The sequence below is a fragment of the Pinus tabuliformis genome, chromosome 3_2, assembly GCF_031772625.1.
Source record: "Pinus tabuliformis cultivar Carrire ecotype Pingquan chromosome 3_2, CPIR1, whole genome shotgun sequence".
Classification (NCBI taxonomy): Eukaryota; Viridiplantae; Streptophyta; class Pinopsida; order Pinales; family Pinaceae; genus Pinus; species Pinus tabuliformis.
The window spans coordinates 813,418,458-813,440,193 of record NC_142302.1 but is presented as its reverse complement, the minus strand read 5'-3'; the positions used below and the strand labels follow the sequence as shown (position 1 = coordinate 813,440,193).

The 21,736-nt window shown below is 34.5% G+C and overlaps 1 protein-coding gene across 2 annotated transcripts; it reads left to right on the top strand.

The window, feature by feature from the left end:
• The first annotated feature begins 10,832 nt into the window (after positions 1-10,832).
• Positions 10,833-14,373, top strand: LOC149183103 (cysteine-rich receptor-like protein kinase 2). 2 transcript variants are annotated; one of them, XM_089418669.1, is made up of 7 exons: positions 10,833-11,682; positions 12,598-12,774; positions 12,865-12,989; positions 13,073-13,286; positions 13,392-13,623; positions 13,710-13,860; positions 13,977-14,373. In XM_089418669.1, the coding sequence occupies exons 1-7, from the start codon at positions 10,947-10,949 to the stop codon at positions 14,298-14,300; spliced, it is 1,959 nt and encodes a 652-aa protein (XP_089274795.1). In that variant the 5' UTR covers positions 10,833-10,946; the 3' UTR covers positions 14,301-14,373. The 2 variants fall into 2 exon arrangements, with proteins under 2 accessions (XP_089274795.1, XP_089274794.1); XM_089418668.1 differs by having other exon boundaries at positions 10,835-11,682; positions 12,862-12,989.
• The last annotated feature ends 7,363 nt before the right edge of the window (positions 14,374-21,736 follow it).

Below are 21,736 nucleotides of genomic sequence, written 5' to 3'. Positions count from 1 at the left end.
TGTACTCTTGATTCTTCCACCATTCACAGTAAATTCAAACAAGTAATTTCTAGGAAAGGCAAGAAAATTTCAACAGTCCATCCATCCGGGCGAGGACATTTATCTCAAGAGAAATATCTCACAACTCTGGACATTGTTTACCAATTTTATGAATAGAAGTCTTCCATAAAAAAAGTATTATTATCTAGAGAACAATTAGAATGGAATATCAATTCTAGTCAAGCATAAATTCTACATTTTAAACAAGACTCCTCCATTAAGATATCCATTCCCTTTATATCATAAAAATAAATTGTATATTTCCATTCAAACGTTAATTGCCAATATCCACCACATCATGATAATTGTAAAATGAATTTCCATTTTTACTCTCATGTTTCATACAATATCAATTTCACAAAATAACATCATAGCTTTGAATTCAATTAATAAAATCAACAAATTATATACTTTTGTAATTAATAAAAGCAAAAAATTAATATATTCCTATACATATATCACATATCATTCAATATCAATACCATTCACCAAAGGATTTTTTACATGGATGTTATCTTCCAAGTTACACAATGGATCGAGAAATATTTTCTTCAATTGTAAACGTAGTCTATGAAATTATAAATCCTTGTTGCAAGCTTGTCCAAGATCACTTGAATTTACCAAACATCACTAACTCACCTAGAAAACCACCCTAATTTATCCTTGGGCACTCTCATTTCCCATAAACCTCTGAGATACAATGGAATTGTAGAAGGAATGAATACTCTAGCAATATGAAGCAAAGCTTCACAAGGTCAAATGTTTCTCACTCAACACAATCTCCATTCTACAATAGGACAACCATCTATCCTTATGATGAATACAAGACCACTTTTCATTGTTTGTTAATTTTTTTATAAGAATTTCATAGTTTCCATTTGCCTTCTCATGCAAAATTATCAATTTCTTAAATTCCAATATTCCTTTATTCAGTTGCCCATGTGTAACAATTTTACCAAGGCTCCCAAGAATTTCAATATGTTGTTTTCTTTAAAACACTATTTTTCCTCTCCCCAAAACATGTTTCCTTTACTCATGTGTTTTTCTAAACTTGAGTTAACTATTAGGTGTGAAACTTATGTCTCTAGACTCCCATTTTTTTTTTTTACTTAATTTCAAATTTTTGGTGATAAATTCCAATTAAATGTTTCTTCCAGATGGAGGAGTTCTCATGAATCTCATTTATCCTATTTTTTATTAGATTATATTTAATTTATGTACGCTCCCTTGAGTTTTATAATTTAATCCAAAGGCTCCTGCCATTTTACTCATATATATTATCCTCCTTGCATGCTTTATGATAGCTAGAGTATTTAATTAAGCTACCTTCATTTTGATTTTCTAAAGTTTAATTTTAGTGTACAACTATAGTCCGTTTTTCCCAATTTTTATAGAATTTTAGACAAGATTTTACTTCTAACACACCTCTTTTTATTTATCTACATTAGGCGTTTAGTCCATTAATTTGAAATCCATTTTTCTTTTTCTTTTTATAGCAAGTCATTTGTTCCATTTAGGAATTACCTCACATGATTCCAATGGTGCCACAATGCTTTCCCTTCAAGCATATGCGATTAATTGAGGGGAATATGGGCCTGATGATGGAGATAATCGTTAACTACTAGTTCACTCTTTGTTGTTAGAATAATGGTGATTAATGATTAAGATATTGGCATTAATCCATTCCCTTCAGTTAATATCATGAACGACCAAGTCCATAGTCCAATCGTCACGGCATTGTGCAACTTCAAGGTGAAAAATTTCATCATTTAACCTCCGAGACCACAATTGGTGTGCTAGTGGGTGGAATCAATGACATTGTTTCATCCATCCAATAAATATCCAATTCTCTTCATATAGCTTCATCACCCATATGTGAGTCATTTAGCAAGCATGTACCCTATGATTGCATCTAATATACATGTTATCAGTATTTTGTAAACATATTCATCATGAATAATTCAAATTCAACATTAATAGTTTCAATAACCAAGCCAAAATGAATGCTCAATCATGCACTAGTGCACCCTTGTGTTCTTCTACCACACTTATACAATCATCAATAACATCTACTCATAGTGATTAATTATCACTCAATTTTCTTCACATGTTTATAGCATGAACACTACAGTTAACCGCCAATAACCAAACAATCAAGATAACCTAGATTGATAACTAGAAGTGCATAAGAAAACTCGTCACCACATCAATTAATAATTGGATCATTAGTATCTAATGTCCCTAAATAATATAGTATTGGTCTGTCTTAAAATCAACTGAAAGTGTTTGTCTCAAAGTTAAGATAATGACAAGGAACTGCATGAAGAACAAATCAATTTAGTAGTGGATGTTCCAACTTCGCAATTTCTCACATAAGGTTTCCAAATGAAATACTTCAACCATGTTGACCTCTAAATGCCCTACCTTTAAATAATTTTCCATAATTCTTTCTATCGCTCTTAACCCGAGAATAAGGCCTAGAGGAATTTACACCATGCTTTTTACAAACCTTCTAGATGAGAATTATATCTTTGTTGATTAGAATAAAAGGAGAATGATGCATTTGCTCGTTGGATATAAGAATGATAGGATTTCCTACCATGCTTTCTACACCTATTAAATCCAAAGATTAACAAATGTTATTACACTCTCAAGAGATATCTACATGTTAGATGAGAATGAATGCAACCCTTTAAAAAATGGAACTAATAGAATTCTACATAAAGGTAAGAGAGTAATTGTATTTGGGTTTCAAAGGGTCACCAAGGGACACCATGAAATACAGTGAACCCAACAAATTGAGAGAGTAAGCACAATGAGTCACTACAGTGTACCATGAAACCAATTAACAACAAATTAAGAGAGTAAGCACAATTAGTCACTACAAAGTACAATAAAACCAGTTAATAAAGTGAGGGAGGATAGTGAGTGTGATCAATACTTTGTGGCATGAAACCATTTAATAAAGTGAGTAAGGATAATGAGTGTGATAAATATTTTTTATATATAATTTAATTATATTAGTTTTTTAATATTATTTTATTTATATAATTATTTATTACTTTGTTTTGGTTATCACAGTTTTTATTTATATAGTTATTTTTTATTTTCATTTTAGAAATATATGTCTTAACAAAACCGTTTTAAAATAATGTCATAGAAACGCTATCTCACTCTCTCAAATCAACAACCATTCGTGATTTATTATGGAAATTTTATTGAAAATAGGGTAACACTGATTTAATTAATCAAATCAACCGCAATTTTGATTTTATGGAAATTTTATTGAAAAGATGTAAGTAACAACTAAATTTTCACAACTTTGATTTAGCCATTTAATCATGCATCTTTGAGATAATTTTAGTCTCCTTTATTTGAGTTTGGATGAATAGTTTTTTAGTGCTTTAAATGTAGCCGACTTCAATATCCCCATTGTACACTAAAACTCATGAATATCGATGTAAACTCGGGAATATCAATATCGACCGCAGTAACAAAATTTACGTTAGATTTATTTCTTCTAACTAAGCTTATCGGAGATCGTTACAATCTGAGCGATTAGACAAGCTTATCCAGAATATCAAAATCAATGGCATCAATAAATTCAAAATTTTATATTTCTTTACTTTATTGATCGTGACAACCAGAGCCATCAAGAGCTAACGAATGAGATGATGAATGTGCTTGATGATCGTTAACATCTGTTTATATTAAAAAAAAAGGAAGTAAAGTGGGGTGAGCATTTAAACTTTGAAAATGCTATGATATTTGAATTTAGTAGACGAGGATGATGTGACTGTTCTCGTACTTTATTCTTTATTGGACGTATTATCAAACATCTTTTCTGAAGACTTTTTCCACACCCGAAACTCGCACCTACTGTGGAATTTGATAGCCAACTACACGGCCTCCGTGTCATGTCCAACTGTGAAGTTCTTTAAATTACGTGTTTCTATCTTTCTTGTTCTCATTGAGATCCTGTCGTCTCTTAGTCGTTGGTCGCCTTGGGCTGCTGGCATAATACGTCGTATACTGGAATTTGAATTAATAATGAGTCGTTGGATAACTCTTCTAGGTTTTGGAGTTTTACCTGAAATTTTGTACTTTTGGTCAAATTATGTACTGAAAATATGGTTTTAACCGCATAGATTCAACACTTTTGCTATTTCAAATGCGTTTTAAATTATTTATATGAATTCGGCACCCAAAAAGGGAAAAAAAAAATGATGAAAATGGGCCACTCAAATTTGTAATTCAAATAAATAAATCTCTACCAAATTCGTAATTAATTCAACCCAAAAATATGCCCACAACGTTAAACTACAGCTCGTCAAAAATTAAACTGTACACTGACAGCCAACCTCACTGCTTAAACCTTAATCATCACTTAAATCACTTAATCGACAACCGTATAAAATTATCTGCTATAAGAATTATAGGAGGTCAATGGTGATTAAAGAAGCAGATAACCACATCTTTATGGAACTATGAGCCTAGATGAATGATCTTTGGTGCAATAATATCACCGCCATTGACACCTTATCGGGGTGCTTCAGAATATAGGAACCAGGAATAGGAGAAGGATTTGAAGCATTCGAAAAGGAAGAGTTTTACTTTTCTACATCTTAAAAAATCATTGATTTTGAAGTTGAAGAAAGCCTAGTACACATAGCTGTACCACTCAATCACTAATCTAAAATAAGAGTTGAATCTTGGGAAACATGATATGTAAACAATTGTAGTAGATCCTCCCATTATTTTCCTATGTAAAGAAGACGCTAGGAGGAAATAAGAATTCACAGGTTGTGCGCCAATTTCTTCTTTATATCCAGTGCATAGATGGTAAAATTCACCCACATGCATAAGGTTTTTCTAGAAATTGATTTGGTCATAGACTAGAATTCTATTATTGTGTTAAGGCATGTGACTAAAAATTGCCATACAAGGCTTTTGTTTAACACCAGACATGTAATCAATTTTCAAACACTTTCGATGCATTCTTAGCTTCGGGTATGTCACTAAAAATTGCCATACAAGGCTTTTGTTAAACCCCTGACATGTAATCAATTTTCACAACACTTTCGATGCATCCTTAGCTTCACTTCTATGTTGTTGACCTTGAAAACCATATCAGAAACAGTGAAGACTCATAGAATGAGTTTCATATTTCATTACTGAATATAATTATTTATAGATACATATGAAGGAGAGTCAATAATGACCTTCGTCGATTTCCGCCGTCTTGAAATGATGTTTAACTGACTCATGCACAGTCTGACGATGAACCACACTAGTTGGTTCGAAACGCGTCACAAAGGTCTTTCTATATGTGATTTACGCCGAAATTCTTCTTATAACTATGATGGATCACAGAAGCCTCAATTCTACAACACATTAAACTCGTTGACATGTGAATAGTGGGCGGCACCGTTTGCGCAGTTGTGATTAATGGTCTAGCACCTCCCCTTAATCACAACGACCTAAACTTTAACTTGTCTGCTGGTCTAAGTCTCAGCTAGGCTTACAACAAAACATTTCATTTTTGTCTTCTTGCTAAAGGGTCCATGCTTGTTCATTTGTTGATGCAGTTTCATCTTCACCTTTCTTGTCATAAGATAGTGATTGAGCTTCTCCTTTCTTGATTGCAGGTTAACATTCTTTGTATTCAACATTGCTTCACATTCTTGGGACTTATACTTGTCCTTAATGCTTGCAATTTCTTCAAGTTTTGTTGCTTCTTCCTGATTGTCAATATCTGCACACTCAAAAACAATGTTAGATTCATAAACATAACCATATTGATTTTTGTCATCGTGCTCTTTGAAAAGAGCTTTTCTTCCTTCATTTTTCTTTGCTGACATAGTTGATTGATTCATGTCTTCAACCTCTTTTGTCAATTCTTTTGTTGCGGACATGTTGTCCTGCATTTGATTTGTGTGTGGAGATAGGCAACTCTTCTCACCAAACAACAACTCATCAATACGATGCTCTTCAAGCATCATATTGAACGACTCATCGTGGGATACATAATTGTCATCAAATTTGACTTCATAAATCTTTGCATCATAGAGAGTTTCCTTAATATCACATACTACTCTATTGTCAACTAAAGACATACTTGCAGCGTTAATCCCAACGATGATGCTTTCAACACAATCACCTTTAACAAAAACTCCTTCATCAACTTCAGCTTTCTCACTACCCTCCATACTGTATTTCATTTCAAGAATATCCCAAAATATTTTTGCATCACATATTTCACCAAATTCATACAAAATATTAGACAAAATATTTTCATCTAAAGCTCATATGATGAAAAACAATGCTACTGCACCTTTACTTTTATCATTGGCATTTATGGAAATTCCTTCAACAATTTGCCATAAATTTACTGAACCAAACAATCCCTCCATTTTTATTGCCCAAAGTTTAAAACTTTTACTTGAGAAAATTGGCAGAACTGGCATTAATCATTTCAGTATTTCATCAGTGTCTTCAAATTCTTCTATCTGATTTAGATGTACTTTTGGTTGAAACATTTCATATTCTTCTGCAACTATTGCCATTTCATTCTTTCTCTTCACCTGTTTCAATTCTGTCTGAGACTGTCTCCTCTGTTGACCTATCACTCTACCATAGAGTCAAATTCAAAATAATTTGCAGCTGAGGTTTCGCTACAGGCTCCTTCACGCTCTAGCTTTATCACACTTCAAACATAAAGCCTCTTCTACTACCTTCCTCGGCTCTCCTTGGCTCTCCAAGCTCCTCCAATCAGACCAGTGACCTTCTACTTAGCTCTCCACACAGGCTGGCTGTCACAAACGGTGCTCACTAACAACACTCTTTTGAACAAGACCCACTTGCACCATTCAACTTGGCAAATCGGTCCTACCTGCAGCACTCTACTGCACAACTGGCTCTCCACACAGCGGCATGAATATGTGCAACTGTCACTCAACTGGACAACACTTGTTGCACGCGCCAGGTGATGTCTCACAACATACCCAACAAGCAGTGGAAGGAACAGCTACAACAATTTCTGCAAAGAATCACCTCCACGCAGCGCTCATACTCTTTCAGCATCAACGACCTTGTTCCATTCTCTATGGGTCATGCAGCAACACCAAAAACAACACAATCAACACAAATCACTCAACTCGCTCAGCGCTCAGTGACATCCACAACCCTTCAGCATGTCATGAAGTCGCATAAAAAAATCTACAATCGGCTCATTCAATGCAACAGACCCTCCACAACAATCTGATTGAATCCAGATCTTCATACACACAGACAGCACCACACAAAATTGGACTCGACACAAGGCCTCACATGCTCCTTTTAACAGTGCCTCCTCTTGGCACTCACTTCAGCGCTCTAACAACCAACACAAACACGGAATCAACACTTCTAGACAACGCTCAAGGTAGCAGCTCAACGACTCCTCTAACCAGTCAATCACAGCACACTACGCACTCCACACTGCTGCTTGATTCACACAGTGCATTCACACTTGGCCGCACCAATCTACACACACCACGGGTAGACTATACCTGCGTTTCACACCACAAAGCCCTCACGACCTTGGCCAAAAATAGCTCACCTGAGCTCTGATACCATATCAGAAACATTGAAGACTCACAGAATGAGCTTCATATTTCATTACTGAATATAATTATTTGTAGATACATATGAAGGAGAGTCAATAATGACCTTCACCGATTTCCGCCATCTTGAAATTATGTTTAACTGATTCATGCACAGTCACATTAAACTTGCTGACATGTGAATGGTGGGCGGCGCCGTTTGCGCAGTTGTGATTAATGGTCTAACAAACCAAAATAATATGTTGATAAAATGTTTACATGGATGTTTCACCAAACACTTAGTAAGTATCTATTGGCCACTTTGGTGCAGATATAGACTTAAATATTCTCTATTCCTATACTACTAGAGCTCTCATTTCCTCATAGTACTTAATGGCATTCACATTCCTATCTATTGGACACTAATCCCCTTAGCGAGACCCATTTTTGTGGCTTGTCTGAAATTCTTCCATATATGAATTGTAACCCAATGCCTTGTATTATAAGGATCTATCATAAAGATGTTTCGATATAATATTCTAAACTTAGATAAATATGGACACCATAACAATCAGTTAATTTCAAAAAGTTGAGTTGAACAAAATAATTTTGGGGTTTTTGCGAGGATTTTAGTAGTGTGTTGAAATAATTTAGTTGTTATGAAAGTATTGGTTAGGTAATTGAACTCAACTAATTTATAGATTGTCTCTATAATGTAAAGAACATTGTCTTTGGTAGCTAGTTTTACACATGCAAAGTTCTTTTATTTCGTAGCACACCATTTTTGAATCCAAATTGTAATTATTATTATGGCACAGAGTTTTGGGAGATGGGAGTATGGATATTCTATTAAATTTTTATTAATGTAACTATGTTTTTACTTTGATGAAAATTCACTAAATAGTTAAATGAAGGGGTGGAGCACCTACAAGAATTATGATTCTATGAGAGAGAAATAAGGAGAGAGTAGAAATTACCTTCCTGAAATTGGTTGCTCAGATGAAAAATTCCTAGTTTTCCCATTTTCCAAAAAATCAATTAAAAGGGAATTGGTAGTTTAGCTATAGACTTTCCAAAATTATGAGAGTAGTTGAGATTTATACAAGATTGTCCTGAGAGATATAGACAATGTACCCATCTAGGTATTTCTGAATTGACCCATGAATTTAGGATTTGGATCCATGAAATCTCATGCAAGAAAGCAGAGGAAAAAAGAAATTCATGTGCAAAGAATCGGCATACACAAGAATAGGTTGGGGACCAAATCTGACTGAAAATTTGTCCACAAAAAATCTTTTAATTGATGGAAAAATTGTAACGGATCAATAGATTCATTATTTGACTAGAAAAATACAGCACAAGTTTCCTGAAAACTAAGTTGCAATATAGAGATGCATTGTTTTAGTGAGCCACATGGGAGGAACTAAGAGGGAAGCTCACTGAGGGATTATTAGGATAGTGAATTGATCACCTAATTCTTTAAAAATTCTATGATGTTTGAATTATTATATTAAAGCGTACAGAGCCAGTTAGAAGAAGGCCAAGTGAAGAAGATCAACATTTTTTTTTTTAATTACATTGCAAAATTATTACATCATTAAAGAATTAAAAATGTGAGAGAGCTCAATTAGCACTTTGTTAGTACAACCATTTCAACAACTATGAATTATGGATTTTCTAAATAATTCTAGGAAAGATAATAATAACAACAACAATAGCACATTGGGAAGACGTAAGAGATAAAACACAAATTTAACACACAAAAATACACACTAGTTGCCAGTCTTTTATTGATCACACAAATTTGATAATTACAATGAACCCAATAAGACATATTTAGACTTTTTTCCGACTAGAGATTAACCTAAAATAATTTGACATACAACACCACACTTGACTTGAAATGCCACTAAATTAACTTAATTCTAGTTAACTTGAAATTCCACTAAATTGATTTAATGCTACTTGATTCAATTAACTGATTCTCTACTTTTAAGTAACTCTTAAAGCAAAAATTATTAGCTATTTTAACGGTGCTATCACTCGACTTAGATTTATTTATGGGAAATGGGAAATCGTGACAATTAGAGTCATTAGACAAGCTTATTAACTAATGAATATCAAAATCAATGGCATCATCAAATTAAGAATTTTATATTTCTTTACTTTATTGACCGTTACAACCTGAGCCATCACGAGCTAACGATGGAGATCTTTAATGGGTTGATGATTGGTAAAAGAAAGAAAGTAAAGTGAAGCGTGCATTTAAACTTTGAAAATGCTATGATATTTGAATTTAGTAGCCGAGGATGATGCGAGTGTTCTCATACTTTATTATTTATTGGACGTATTATTAAACATTTTTTCAGAAGAATTTTCTACACCTGAAACTCGCATGATGTGAGTGTTCTCATACTTTATTATTTAGTGGACGCATTATTGAACATCTTTTCAGAAGACTTTTCTACACCCGAAACTGTGGAATTTGATAGCCAACAACACAGCCTCCGTGTCACGTCCAACAGGTAAGTTCTTTAAATTACGTGTTTCTATCGTTCATGTTCTCATTGAGATCATGTCGTCTCTGCGTCTTTGGTCGTCTTGGGCTGCTGGCTTAATAGGAATTTGAACTAATAATGAGTTGTTGGATAACTCTTCTAGCTTTTGGAGTTTTCACATGAAATTTTTTAAAATAATTTTGGTCAAATTATATACTAAAAATATGGTTTTAACGGCATAGATTCAATACTTTTTGGAGCTTTTAATTATTTATATAGGTTCAGTACCTCTAAAACTTCAAAAAAAAAAAAAAAAAAAAATTATGAAAAATTGGCAGCCTCAAATTTGTAATTCGAATAAATCTCTACCAAATTCTTCATAAATTCAACCCAAAAATATATCCAGAACGTTCAAAAATATATCCAGAACGTTCAACTACAGCTGGTCAAGAAATAAACTGTACACTAACCACCAACCTCACTGCTTAAACCTTAATCACTTAATCAACAACAGTATAAAATTAACTGCTAAATGAATTAATCGTTTCTTAATCTGCGATCGCAGTTTAATATTCCACCTCCTCTCTTCAATGCTTTGAATACGCAAAACTATCGGGATTTGTTCCATTGTAAATGGATTCCAATCTTATACCACAACCGGTAGAAGTTGCCAATTTTCTCCTCAGTAATTTTGACCGGGTGGAGTTGTTTGCTGAAAATTCCGCAGCACTGCGATATAATATAATATTTCAGAACGCCTCTTCTACAACTGAGAAATTGTCTAGACCTGTTCCATTGTCATTGGGTTCAAAAGGTAACCCATACAATGATGGGGGTTGTCCATGTTGCATTTTGGGCTGTTATGGCGGCCATGAACATTATGGCTCTGGTAGGTCTAGCAGCCAACGATTCCCAGTTTCCGTTCGTGGGCAAATACTGTAGCCCCCAACAAACTAATTCTACAGCGTTCTATGCTAATCGGGAGGCTGTTTTGGCATCCCTCGGCAGAAATCTCTCTGCAGACGGCTTCGCTACTTTAATGCAAAACAAAGCCGGCAAAACGGATCCTGTCTATTGTCTTGCTGTGTGTCAGAAATATTTAAGCACCAGCGATTGCTCAGAATGCTACACGGACTCGGTGTCCCAATTTAAAACATACTGTAACCAATCGATCGGCGGACTGGTTCATCTCGACGGTTGTTTCCTCCGGTGCGAGAATACAAATTTTTATAAACAGGCTGTGAACAATTGGACTTCCTCCTACTGTGATTCAATAAATGACAGAAATACACAGATATTCAATCAACGAACCATGGCCTTGTTGACTCAACTCAAAACGAACGCTTCTGCAAATAACAGTTATGCGGCTGGCTGGATTGATGCCGGTTATGTATATGGTCTCGCTCAGTGTTGGCCCTCCCTTACGAATGGTAGTTGCCAAGATTGCTTGACTGAAGCTCAGAAGCAAATAGTCAACAACTGTCTTCCCAGGCGTGGAGGCCGAGGTCTCGAGGCGGGCTGTTTTCTGCGCTACTCAACTCACTCCTTTTTCCAGATTTCGGGTACAAATTTTCTATATTTTCGGCGATATTCACTTTGTTATAAGTTTTGTGTGGGTTTTCAATATATATTTTCAGTTTAATTTGCGCAGAATCCAAGCGAATTATATTTTTGAGTTGTGAACTTTTTTTGGGTGGGTTTTCAATATATTTTTCAGTTTAATTTGCGCAGAATTCCAGCGAATTATATTTTTGAGTTTTGGATCAGTGAGGATTTTTCATCAAAATCAAAATCTTAATTTAAATGATAAAGATAAAGATTTGATAAAAGTTTAGACAAAATTTCCAAAATTTATAATTCAAAGTCTTTTAAGTTTATTTTTCAGTTTAATTTGCCCAGGCAACTATATTTTTGAGCTGTGATTTTTTCCCGATTACTGAGGATTTTTCATCAAAATCTCAATTTTAAGGACAAAGATAAAGATTTGACCAAAATTTAGACAAAAACTCCCAAACTTATAGTTCAAAGCCCCTTAAATTTTGGTAAGTTTTTAAATATATTTTTAGGTTTAATTTGCTCATAATTTAAGTAAATTATATTTTTATTTTGGAGTCATGAACTTTTGGGATTAGTGAGGATTTTTCATCGAAATGTCAAATTTAAACGATAAAGATAAAGATTTGAAAAAAATTAGATAAAAACTCTAAAACTTATAATTCAAAGCCCCTAAAGTTTTGGTAAGTTTTTCAACATATTTTCCGGTTCTTTTCAACATATTTTTAGGTTTAATTTGGACAGAATTCAAGTGAATTATATTTTTTTTTTGAGTTGTGAACTTTTTGGGATCAGTGAGGGTTTTCCATCAAAATCCCAATTTAAAACAAAGATATAGATTTGACAAAAATTCAGACAAAAACTCCAAAACTTATTATTCAAAGCCCCTTTTGTTGATCTTTCTGTTTTGCTTTTAAATGCAGAATCGCTGAATTTGACACCTTCTCAGTCTCCAAATTTGTCACCGCCGTCGGGGAAATCGTCATCCAAAATATTGCCTATATTGTTAGGAACCATTGGCGGAACAGCTCTGATAGGGGCACTGTGTTTGGTAACATTCTGTCGATTTATTAGACATCGAAAGAGCCATCCTCCAGCAGGTGACTATATATCTCTGTTTCCAAATTGCAGTGCCCAGAGTTCATTGATTAATTTGCTTCTATGAGAAAATTCTCGTTTTGATGCAGAAGAGAATTTATCTCCAAGGGGGTATTTCGAGCAGGTAAATTTTGATTACGAGATTTTGAGAAATTCTACTGCGAACTTTGATGGAAACAACGTGCTTGGCAAAGGAGGATTCGGTGAAGTTTACAAGGTAAATTATCGAACATGGATTTGGTGAGTCTGTTGAATTATATCGATTGTTTTCCTGTCAAGTCTAACGAGTTTCATCAACAGGGAAGACTCCCGGATGGGACGGATGTTGCTGTTAAGAAACTGAAACCAAGGCATACTACTCAGGCTGCGGAGGACTTTTTGACAGAAGTGAAGCTCCTCAAAGCCGTCCACCACCGTAATCTTGTTCGTTTATTAGGATGTTGCACGCAAGAGCACGAACGCTTGCTGGTTTGCGAATATATGTCAAATAAAAGTCTCGATAGGCATTTATTTGGTAGGGCTGTTTTGATGGCCCATTTTTTCAAATTCAAGGTGTTTTTTCAAATATTATTGTGTATTGTTTCAAATGATTTCAAATTCTTTTGTTGGAGATCCACAGGGACAATGATAAATCCTTTGAGCTGGCAAAGCCGGTATAACATCATGGTGGGCACAGCTCGAGGTCTTGCATATCTACACGAGGATTCAACCGTTCGCATTATACACAGAGATATCAAATGTGCAAATATACTTTTAGATGAGAGATTCCATCCTAAAATAGCCGATTTTGGCTTGGCAAGATTCTTCCCAGAAGACGAGTCCCATGTTTCTACAAGGGCGGGAGGAACAAGGTAAATATAGTCCATTGGTTTGTTTTAGTCTCATGATCTTCTAAGGTGTGATCATGGGGTTTGGAATTAATTTGTTGTGATGACAGAGGCTACACTGCTCCGGAGTATGCCGTCCGCGGTCAGCTAACGGAAAAGGCTGATGTCTACAGTTATGGAATCGTGGTTCTGGAGATCGTGAGTGGAAGAAAGTGCATAGATGCAACATTGGACACCTCTATGCAGATTCTTTTGGAATGGGTCAGTCTTTGTTTTAACAGTTGATTTATGAAAAAAAAATTGGTTAAATTGGTGATTATATCAAGAACCTCATTTACAAACATATAATTCATAGTAGGAGCCTGATGATGATGTAGGCTTGGAATGCATACACAAACAATCAAGCGTTGGATATTGTTGATCCAACATTAAATGGGCAATACCCAAGACAGCAAGCGTTGAGAGTGATCACAATTGCACTTCTTTGCACTCAAGGCCCTTCGACGCTGCGACCGGCCATGTCTAAGGTTTTGACTCTGCTGAGCAACGATTCAGATATTCTTGATCAGCCCACACAACCGGCTTTCATATATGGATCCACTCCAGCGAATCCTGTAAGTTCCAGTGCCTCCAAATACTCTGTAACCTCAGGTTCTGCTGAATCTCATGGATCTATCAGCATGGGTTCCCTTCCTCGTTAGTCGAATTTTGTATTTTGTCATTTTACCGGTACTAGACTCAACCTCTTGGGTATCTGAAATTTTGAAATTTAACGATTATATTTCAAATTTCCATTATTTGAAATTATTTAAAATCTTGAAATTTGATCATAATTTTATCTAAATTTCCATTAATTTACAAACTAGTAATCTTGAAATTTGATCATAATTTTATCTAAATTTCCATTAATTTACAAACTAGTAAGTAAATTTCTTTTTTCAGTAAGTAAATTTCTTATACTAAACTTTTATTATAAGTTCAGAGCTTGAATATTTTTTTTACTATAACATGCATACAATGTTTTTCACTATTGTCCAGACCACCTCAATGTGGCATGAAGCTTTTTGAAATTTAACAACTATAACTCAAATTTTCAAAAACTTAAAAAAAAAATTATCAAAATTTTATAACTCAAATTTTCAAAAAATTGAAAAAAAAAATTTATCAAAGTTTTATCTCAATTTCCATTATTTTACAAACTAATAAGTAATTTTTTTAAACTAAACTTTTATAATAAGGTCAGGGCATGAATATTTTTTTTTATCATGACATGGATGCAATGGTTTTCACTATCGTCCAGACAACCACAATGTCGCAGGAGGCTTTTTTTTTTAAGTTTTCGTAGCAGGTTTGTGCTCTATTTGCATCCTACATTATAGCTACACGAGAAAACAAAAATCACTAACCATAATTATCAGAGACCCCTGGGAGGATATGGACACTAGACAATTGCATTTAGCCAAGAACTTTACACGTTTGTGTTTTGGTAGCGGCTTGTATGTATTTGTAACAATAATGTATTCTAGTAATAGATCTCATTGCATTTGTCCAATAACTTCACATGTTTGTGTTTTGGTACGTTTGTGTTTCTAAATGAAGCGACAGTTGATTCACATGTTTGTGTTTTGGCACGTTTGTGTTTCTAAATGAAGCGACAGTTGATTGAAATTATGGTAAGGTTTCTATTGAAGTTTATATAACGATATATCTCTTTATAAAAGTTGTTGATATGCTAGTAGTGAATATATATTAACCATCTTTAGTGAACTATAAGAACAAAATATCATACATTTATTTATTCTGACAATGATATAAGCAGTTTGTTTATTTATTTATTTGTTTGTTTGGTTGAAATTATATATTTTATTCTATTAAGAAATCTTGATAACCAAAATAAAAAGGTACAATTGTATATAATATTAATAAGAATAAAATTATAGAATTATTAATTTAGCTTACTTTTAATTTTAATTTTAATTTTTTTCATTTTTGTTTTTAATTTCCTGTCAACTTTTTAAAGAAAGGGCATTTAGAATTTATAAATGGAGCCAATTTGTTATCTAAGTTAAAGATATTAGTATCACTTGGTTTTTTATTTCATGAGAGACTAAGTATAAGTAGCTCCCTTAAGATAAGAATTGAGCTTTTACTCCATCTTTTTATGAAGAATTAGATTCCTCAATGAAGATTTGCTATTATTGAGTGAGTTCATTTTGATTATTATTATTCTCTACGGCTCTTGATTTGGTCCCTTTTGCCTAGAAGGGTGTGCTTAAGCATGATAAAATGTTGTTTATAAATGCCCTTAATGTTGATATATTCCGCATTGGAATGCTATGTTCTTATAATTTATGTGTTGGAAGTGTTTAAATTTTTTTCATTTTGGAGTCATTTTGTCCAAAACACCCTCACTAAGATCTCTATCAACATGGATGTGAATGTATGTGCACATGTGATTATGTCTTATAATCTATGTGTTGAAAGTGTTTAATGTTTTTCCATTTTGGAATCATTTTGTCCAAAAGACCCTCACTAAGATCTCTATCAACATGGATGTGAATGTACGTGCACATATGATTGTTTTCTCGATATATAATTTTATGTAAGTTCTGAAAAAACTCAATACTATAAAAAATGGTAAATAACAAAAATGTAAAGGTAACTTTCAATGGAAAAGCTAAACTAACTCGCAATTGATATATATTTAGAATTAACTTCTACGACTAAAGGACTTATAAAAATCCTAGCACTTCCTCAAAACCATGGATCCTCCTCAAATGCATTTGATATCCAAATTGATCAAAGAAGTAAGCAATACAAAACCTTGGCCCTTTGGATAGATGAGAGATATCACAATCATTTGTTATCATCTGGTGAATCTACTTACATAAAGCTAATGTAGGGGGCCAATACTGATTAAAGCAACAAATAGCTTCATCTTTCTCAAACTATGATTTTAGGTGAGAGACCTTTGTTGCTATAATTTCACTAGCATTAGCACCTTGTGAGGGTGCTTCAGAATATAGGCACCATGAATAGGAGAAGGAATTGAAGCATTCAAAGAGGAAGAGTTGTTTTTTATTACATTTATTACAAAAAAAAAGTTAGTTTGAAGTTGAAGAAAGCCTCGTACACACACCTATATCACTCAAGCACAAATCTATGATAAGAATTGAATCTTGGAAAACATGTTATGTAAACTATTGTGATATGCCCTCCAATTATTTACCTATGTAAATAAGGTGCTAGTAGGCAATAAGAATTCCTAGGGTATGCTCCAATTTCTACATTATTTCCACCCCATAGATGGTAGAATTCACCACATCTATAAGTTTTTTCTAGAAAGAGATTTGGTCATAAACTAAAATTCTATTGTTGTATCAGGGTATGTAACCAAAAAATTCCTTATAGGAATTTTTTTAAATGCTTGACTTGCAAGCGCTTTTCTTTTTCAAACACTTTCCATGCATCTGTAGCATCAGTTCCATGTTGTTGACCTTGAAGACCAAAAAAAAGTGTGTTATGAAACCAGCTCAAGAAAAGATAGAAAAGATAGATCAACGCCTTATAATTCAGCCTCTTCGAGGGGGCAACCTCCTTTACATTACATAAATGAACAATTCTTAGATGATTCAAATGACAAAACCTCCTTTCTATATATAGGAGTCTAAGGAGTCAATATAATCCAGCCGACCTAACAATAATAATATAAAGCCACAAAAATAACAATAGAGGGATTCTATGGGGCACATTAATAACAATATGGGGGCAATAGGGGCACAACAATATATAAGGGGTATAACTATAATAGTAATGGGGTAATCACTAGTATTATAGGGACCCAACATGCCCCTCGCCTTCAAAAAAGTGTTGTCCTTAATGCTTGAGTAGTTCTGGATACTTCTGCATAAAATTCTCATCCTCCCATGTGGAATCTTCAGCAGATAAGTTCTTCCACTTGATAAGATACTCTGAAATTGATCGATTTCGTAGCTGTCGAGTTCTTGTTTCTATAACTGCTTCCGGTTCCAATATAATTTGTCCTTCCTCATTAAGTTCTGGCAATATTTTTTGAACTGGGACCTTGTCGCCTATAACCTTCTTTAAACATGAAACATGGAAAACTGGGTGCAATCGAGAAGCTGCACGAAGCTCCAATTTGTATGCCATAGTACCAATCTTTTGCAACACCTTGTACGGACCATAATATTTTGGTGATAATTTATTATCCTTCTTAGCTTGCTTGAGGTACATTTGCTTATATGGTTGTAGCCGTAGGAATACCCAATCACCTACATCAAAACTTCTTTCACTGCGATGTTGATCTGCCTGTTGTTTCATTCTATTCTGTGCCAACACGAGGTTATCCTTTAAGAGGTGGAGGACTTGTTGTTGATGTTTGATGTGATGTTCCACTGCCTAAACCTTAGAATTTTCTCTTAAATATGATGTGATGGATGGTGGTTGATACCCATAAAGTGCCATAAATGGGGTCATTTTTGTTGATGTATAGAAGGAAGTATTATACCACCATTCAGCCAGAGGCAACCATTTGACCCATTGTGTTTGTTTATCAGATACAAAGCAATGAAGATATCCTTCCAAACATTTGTTTACTATCTCAGTTTGTCCATCAGATTGAGGATGATAAGATGATCTATGAGCTAACTAAGTACCAAGACAAGAAAATAATTCTATCCAAAAATTTCCAGTCAAAATGGGATCTCTGTCACTTACAATAATTTTTCGGTTTCCATGTAGCTTTTGAATTGTTTCCATAAATGCAGTAGAAACTGTACTGGTTTTAAATGGATGTGATAATGCAAAAAAGTGTGCATACTTGGTAATTTTGTCAACTACCACCATGATGACACTCTTTCCCTCAGACTTGGGTAAACCTGTGATAAAATCCATTGAAACCTCCTCCCAACGTTGGCTTGGAATGGATAAAGGTTGTAATAGACCCAGTGTCTTAATTGTTTCAACTTTATTTTGTTGGCAAACCAAAAATTCCGCCAAAAACTTTTGAATATCTAATTTAAGGCCATCCCAAAAAAATTCCTTCTTAACCCTGTGGTAAGGTTTTAAAAATCCTAAGTTCCCTCCTAAGGGAGAAGTGTGCAATTCCATAAGAATCTTTTGTTTTAGCTGGGAATTCTTACAGAGGTATAAGCGATCTTTGTACCATAACGAATCATTTTTCCAGCTAAATGTATCAGACGTACTGGAATCTTGTTGTAGCTTTCGAATAAGTGCCCACACTTCTTCATCATTCTTCCATTCCTCCCTTGCCTCGTTTATCCAATCTGGTTGGATAATAGAAATGGCGCACAACAATGCTTCCACATCCTCATCCTTTCTTGAGAGTAAATCTGCCACCACATTTTGCTTCCCTTTCTTGTAGATGATTTCAAAGTCATAACCCAACATCTTTGTGACCCACTTTTGTTGCTCTTCAGACGATAATCTTTGTTCTAAAAAGTATTTAAGGCTATCATGATCCGTTTTTACCTTGAAGTGTCTTCCCATTAGGTAGGGTCGCCATTTCTTAAGTGCATGGAGTATTGCCAACATTTCCTTCTCATAAATAGCCTTGCTTAAAAACTTTCCCTTGATTGGATGACTTTGAAAAGCAATGGGTCTTTCATCTTGCATTAGAACATTCTTAACAAACTTGCGATAATACCCTATCAACCCAAGAAATCCACGTAGATGCTTTATGGATGTGGGGATTTTCCATTTGTTAATGGCTTTAATTTTGCTAGTGTCTACCTTAACTCCATGAGATACAATATGACCCAAATATTCCACCTCCTAGACTCCAAAGAAACGTTTGGATCTTTTTGCATATAATTGTTTCTCCTCCAATAGTTGTAGCACCCTATCAACATGTTCAACATGATCCTTCCAAGACTTGCTGTAGATAAGTATATCATCAAAAAATACTAACACAAATTTTCGAAGGAATGGTTTGAATATTGAATTCATCAAACCTTGAAATGTTGAAGGTGCATTGGTAAAGCCAAAAGGCATGACCAAAAATTCATAATTACCCTCATGAGTTCTAAATGCCGTTTTCGGAATGCCTTCAATCTTCATTCTGATTTGATGATATCCTGAACAAAGATCCAACTTGGTGAAGTAAATTGATCCATGCAATTCATCTAGTAATTCATCAATGACAAGAATGGGGAACTCATCTTTAATAGTGAGCTTGTTGAGCTCCCTATAATCCAGACACATGCGCCATGATCCATCCTTCTTGTGCACCAATACTACTGGAGCAAAGAAAGAACTTTGACTCAGTTGAATTATACTAGCCTCTAGCATTTCTGCAACCATACATTCAATTTCACTTTTTTGGACATAGGAATATCTGTACGGCCTGATGTTTGGAGGAACACTTTCTGGAATCAGATGAATAGCATGATCATGCTCACGCATAGGTGGGAGACCTTTGGGAGTCTCAAATACCTTGGAATGATTGTCCAGGACTTTTTGGAGATATGGAGAAATAGATGATTCTGATGTGGAACCATCTAGTGAACATAATTGTGCAATTACACCCCTTTGATCCTTTTTTAGAAGCTTTGTCATACCATTAGAGCTGATTATCTTTCCTGGTTTCCCTGCAATACCCCTTAATTCAACTCCCTTTCCTTCTGTAGCAAATTTGATGAAAAGTTCTTGAAAATTAAAAGCTATTGTACCCAAGGATTGTAGCCATTGGACTCCTAGTACAACATCAGCACCTACCATTGGAATGGAAAGCATTGGGCTAGTCAATACATATTCTCCCCTGAATAGCTTGATATTATGGCACTTTCTAGAGCAATTTATTGTTCCTGCATTTGCAATCATCACTTGACACTCTGGTGCTGGATATAGGAAGCAATTCAATTCTTTTGCTACCCTACAACGAATAAAATTGTGGGTGCTTCCTGAATCAATCAACACTATTACCTTTTTCTTCTTGATTTGTCCTTCTATCTTGATGGTTTGAGGAGTGGTAATTCCCGCCAATGCATTACAAGATATGGTCGGATTTATTTGTTCTTCATCTAGGCTTTGTTCCTGGAGCATATCCTCTTCTTTTGACCTTTCTTGCTCCTTTTCTTCTTCCTCTTCACAATCTATGTAGAATAATTCCTTCTCAGCACACATACAACCTTTAGTGTATTTGCTATCACAACTGTAACAAATCCCTTTTGCTCTTTTTTCTTCCAATTGTTGTGGTGTCAACCTTATAGGTTGTGGAAGACTAGGGGCAACTGCATTTCCGTCTTTATAGTTGTGAGTGGTATGCTTCTTGGTTGCCATAATTTTGCTTTCCATTTTTCTTGCTAACCTGAATGCCTTCTCTAATGAATCAAGTTCCCAAAGGCGAACATCATGTTGGATATTATCTTTTAAAGACCCTATGAACACATCAATCTTGTGCTCCTCTGGAATATCTTTTACCCTTATGTTCAATTTTTGGAACTCCTCAATGTGCTCCATTATTGAACCCTTTTGTTTGAGACTTATCAATTGGCTAAAAAAAGTGTTTCTTTTCGTATCGTCATAATGTGCTATCAATTCTTTTGTAAAAATTGCCGAAGTGATAAATTGTTTATGAGAGAAAAGCCATTGATACCATACAAACTGATTTGGTTCCAAATATAAAGTTGCCATACATACCTTTTGTGTGTTTTGCACATTATTGAGATCGAAGAACTACTCCATCTGTAATATCCATGTGGTGGGATCCTTGCCATCGAATTTCGTCATATCAATTTTTGGAATATGGTGGGTCTTCGATCCAACATTACAGTCTATGGAATCATGATTAACATTTATTTTGTTCACATCATGAGTTTCCTTTACACCCTTAGTAAGTATTTCTTGTAGAAAATTTGTCAAATCTGTCTTCAAATCTGCCATGTCTATCTTCAAATCTGTCTTCAAATCATCCATCATGCCCTTTATCTTAGATTCCATGCCATTTATCTTAGCTTCTGTTATCTTTTGTGAGCGTGACATTTGTTGCACTTGTTCTTGTAATTTTGAAATATCATGTAGCATTTCTTCCTCTTCTTCATGAGTCATGCTAGAGCTTTTAGGTTCCTTACTAGGTGTTTGCATTTTATTTCCTCGG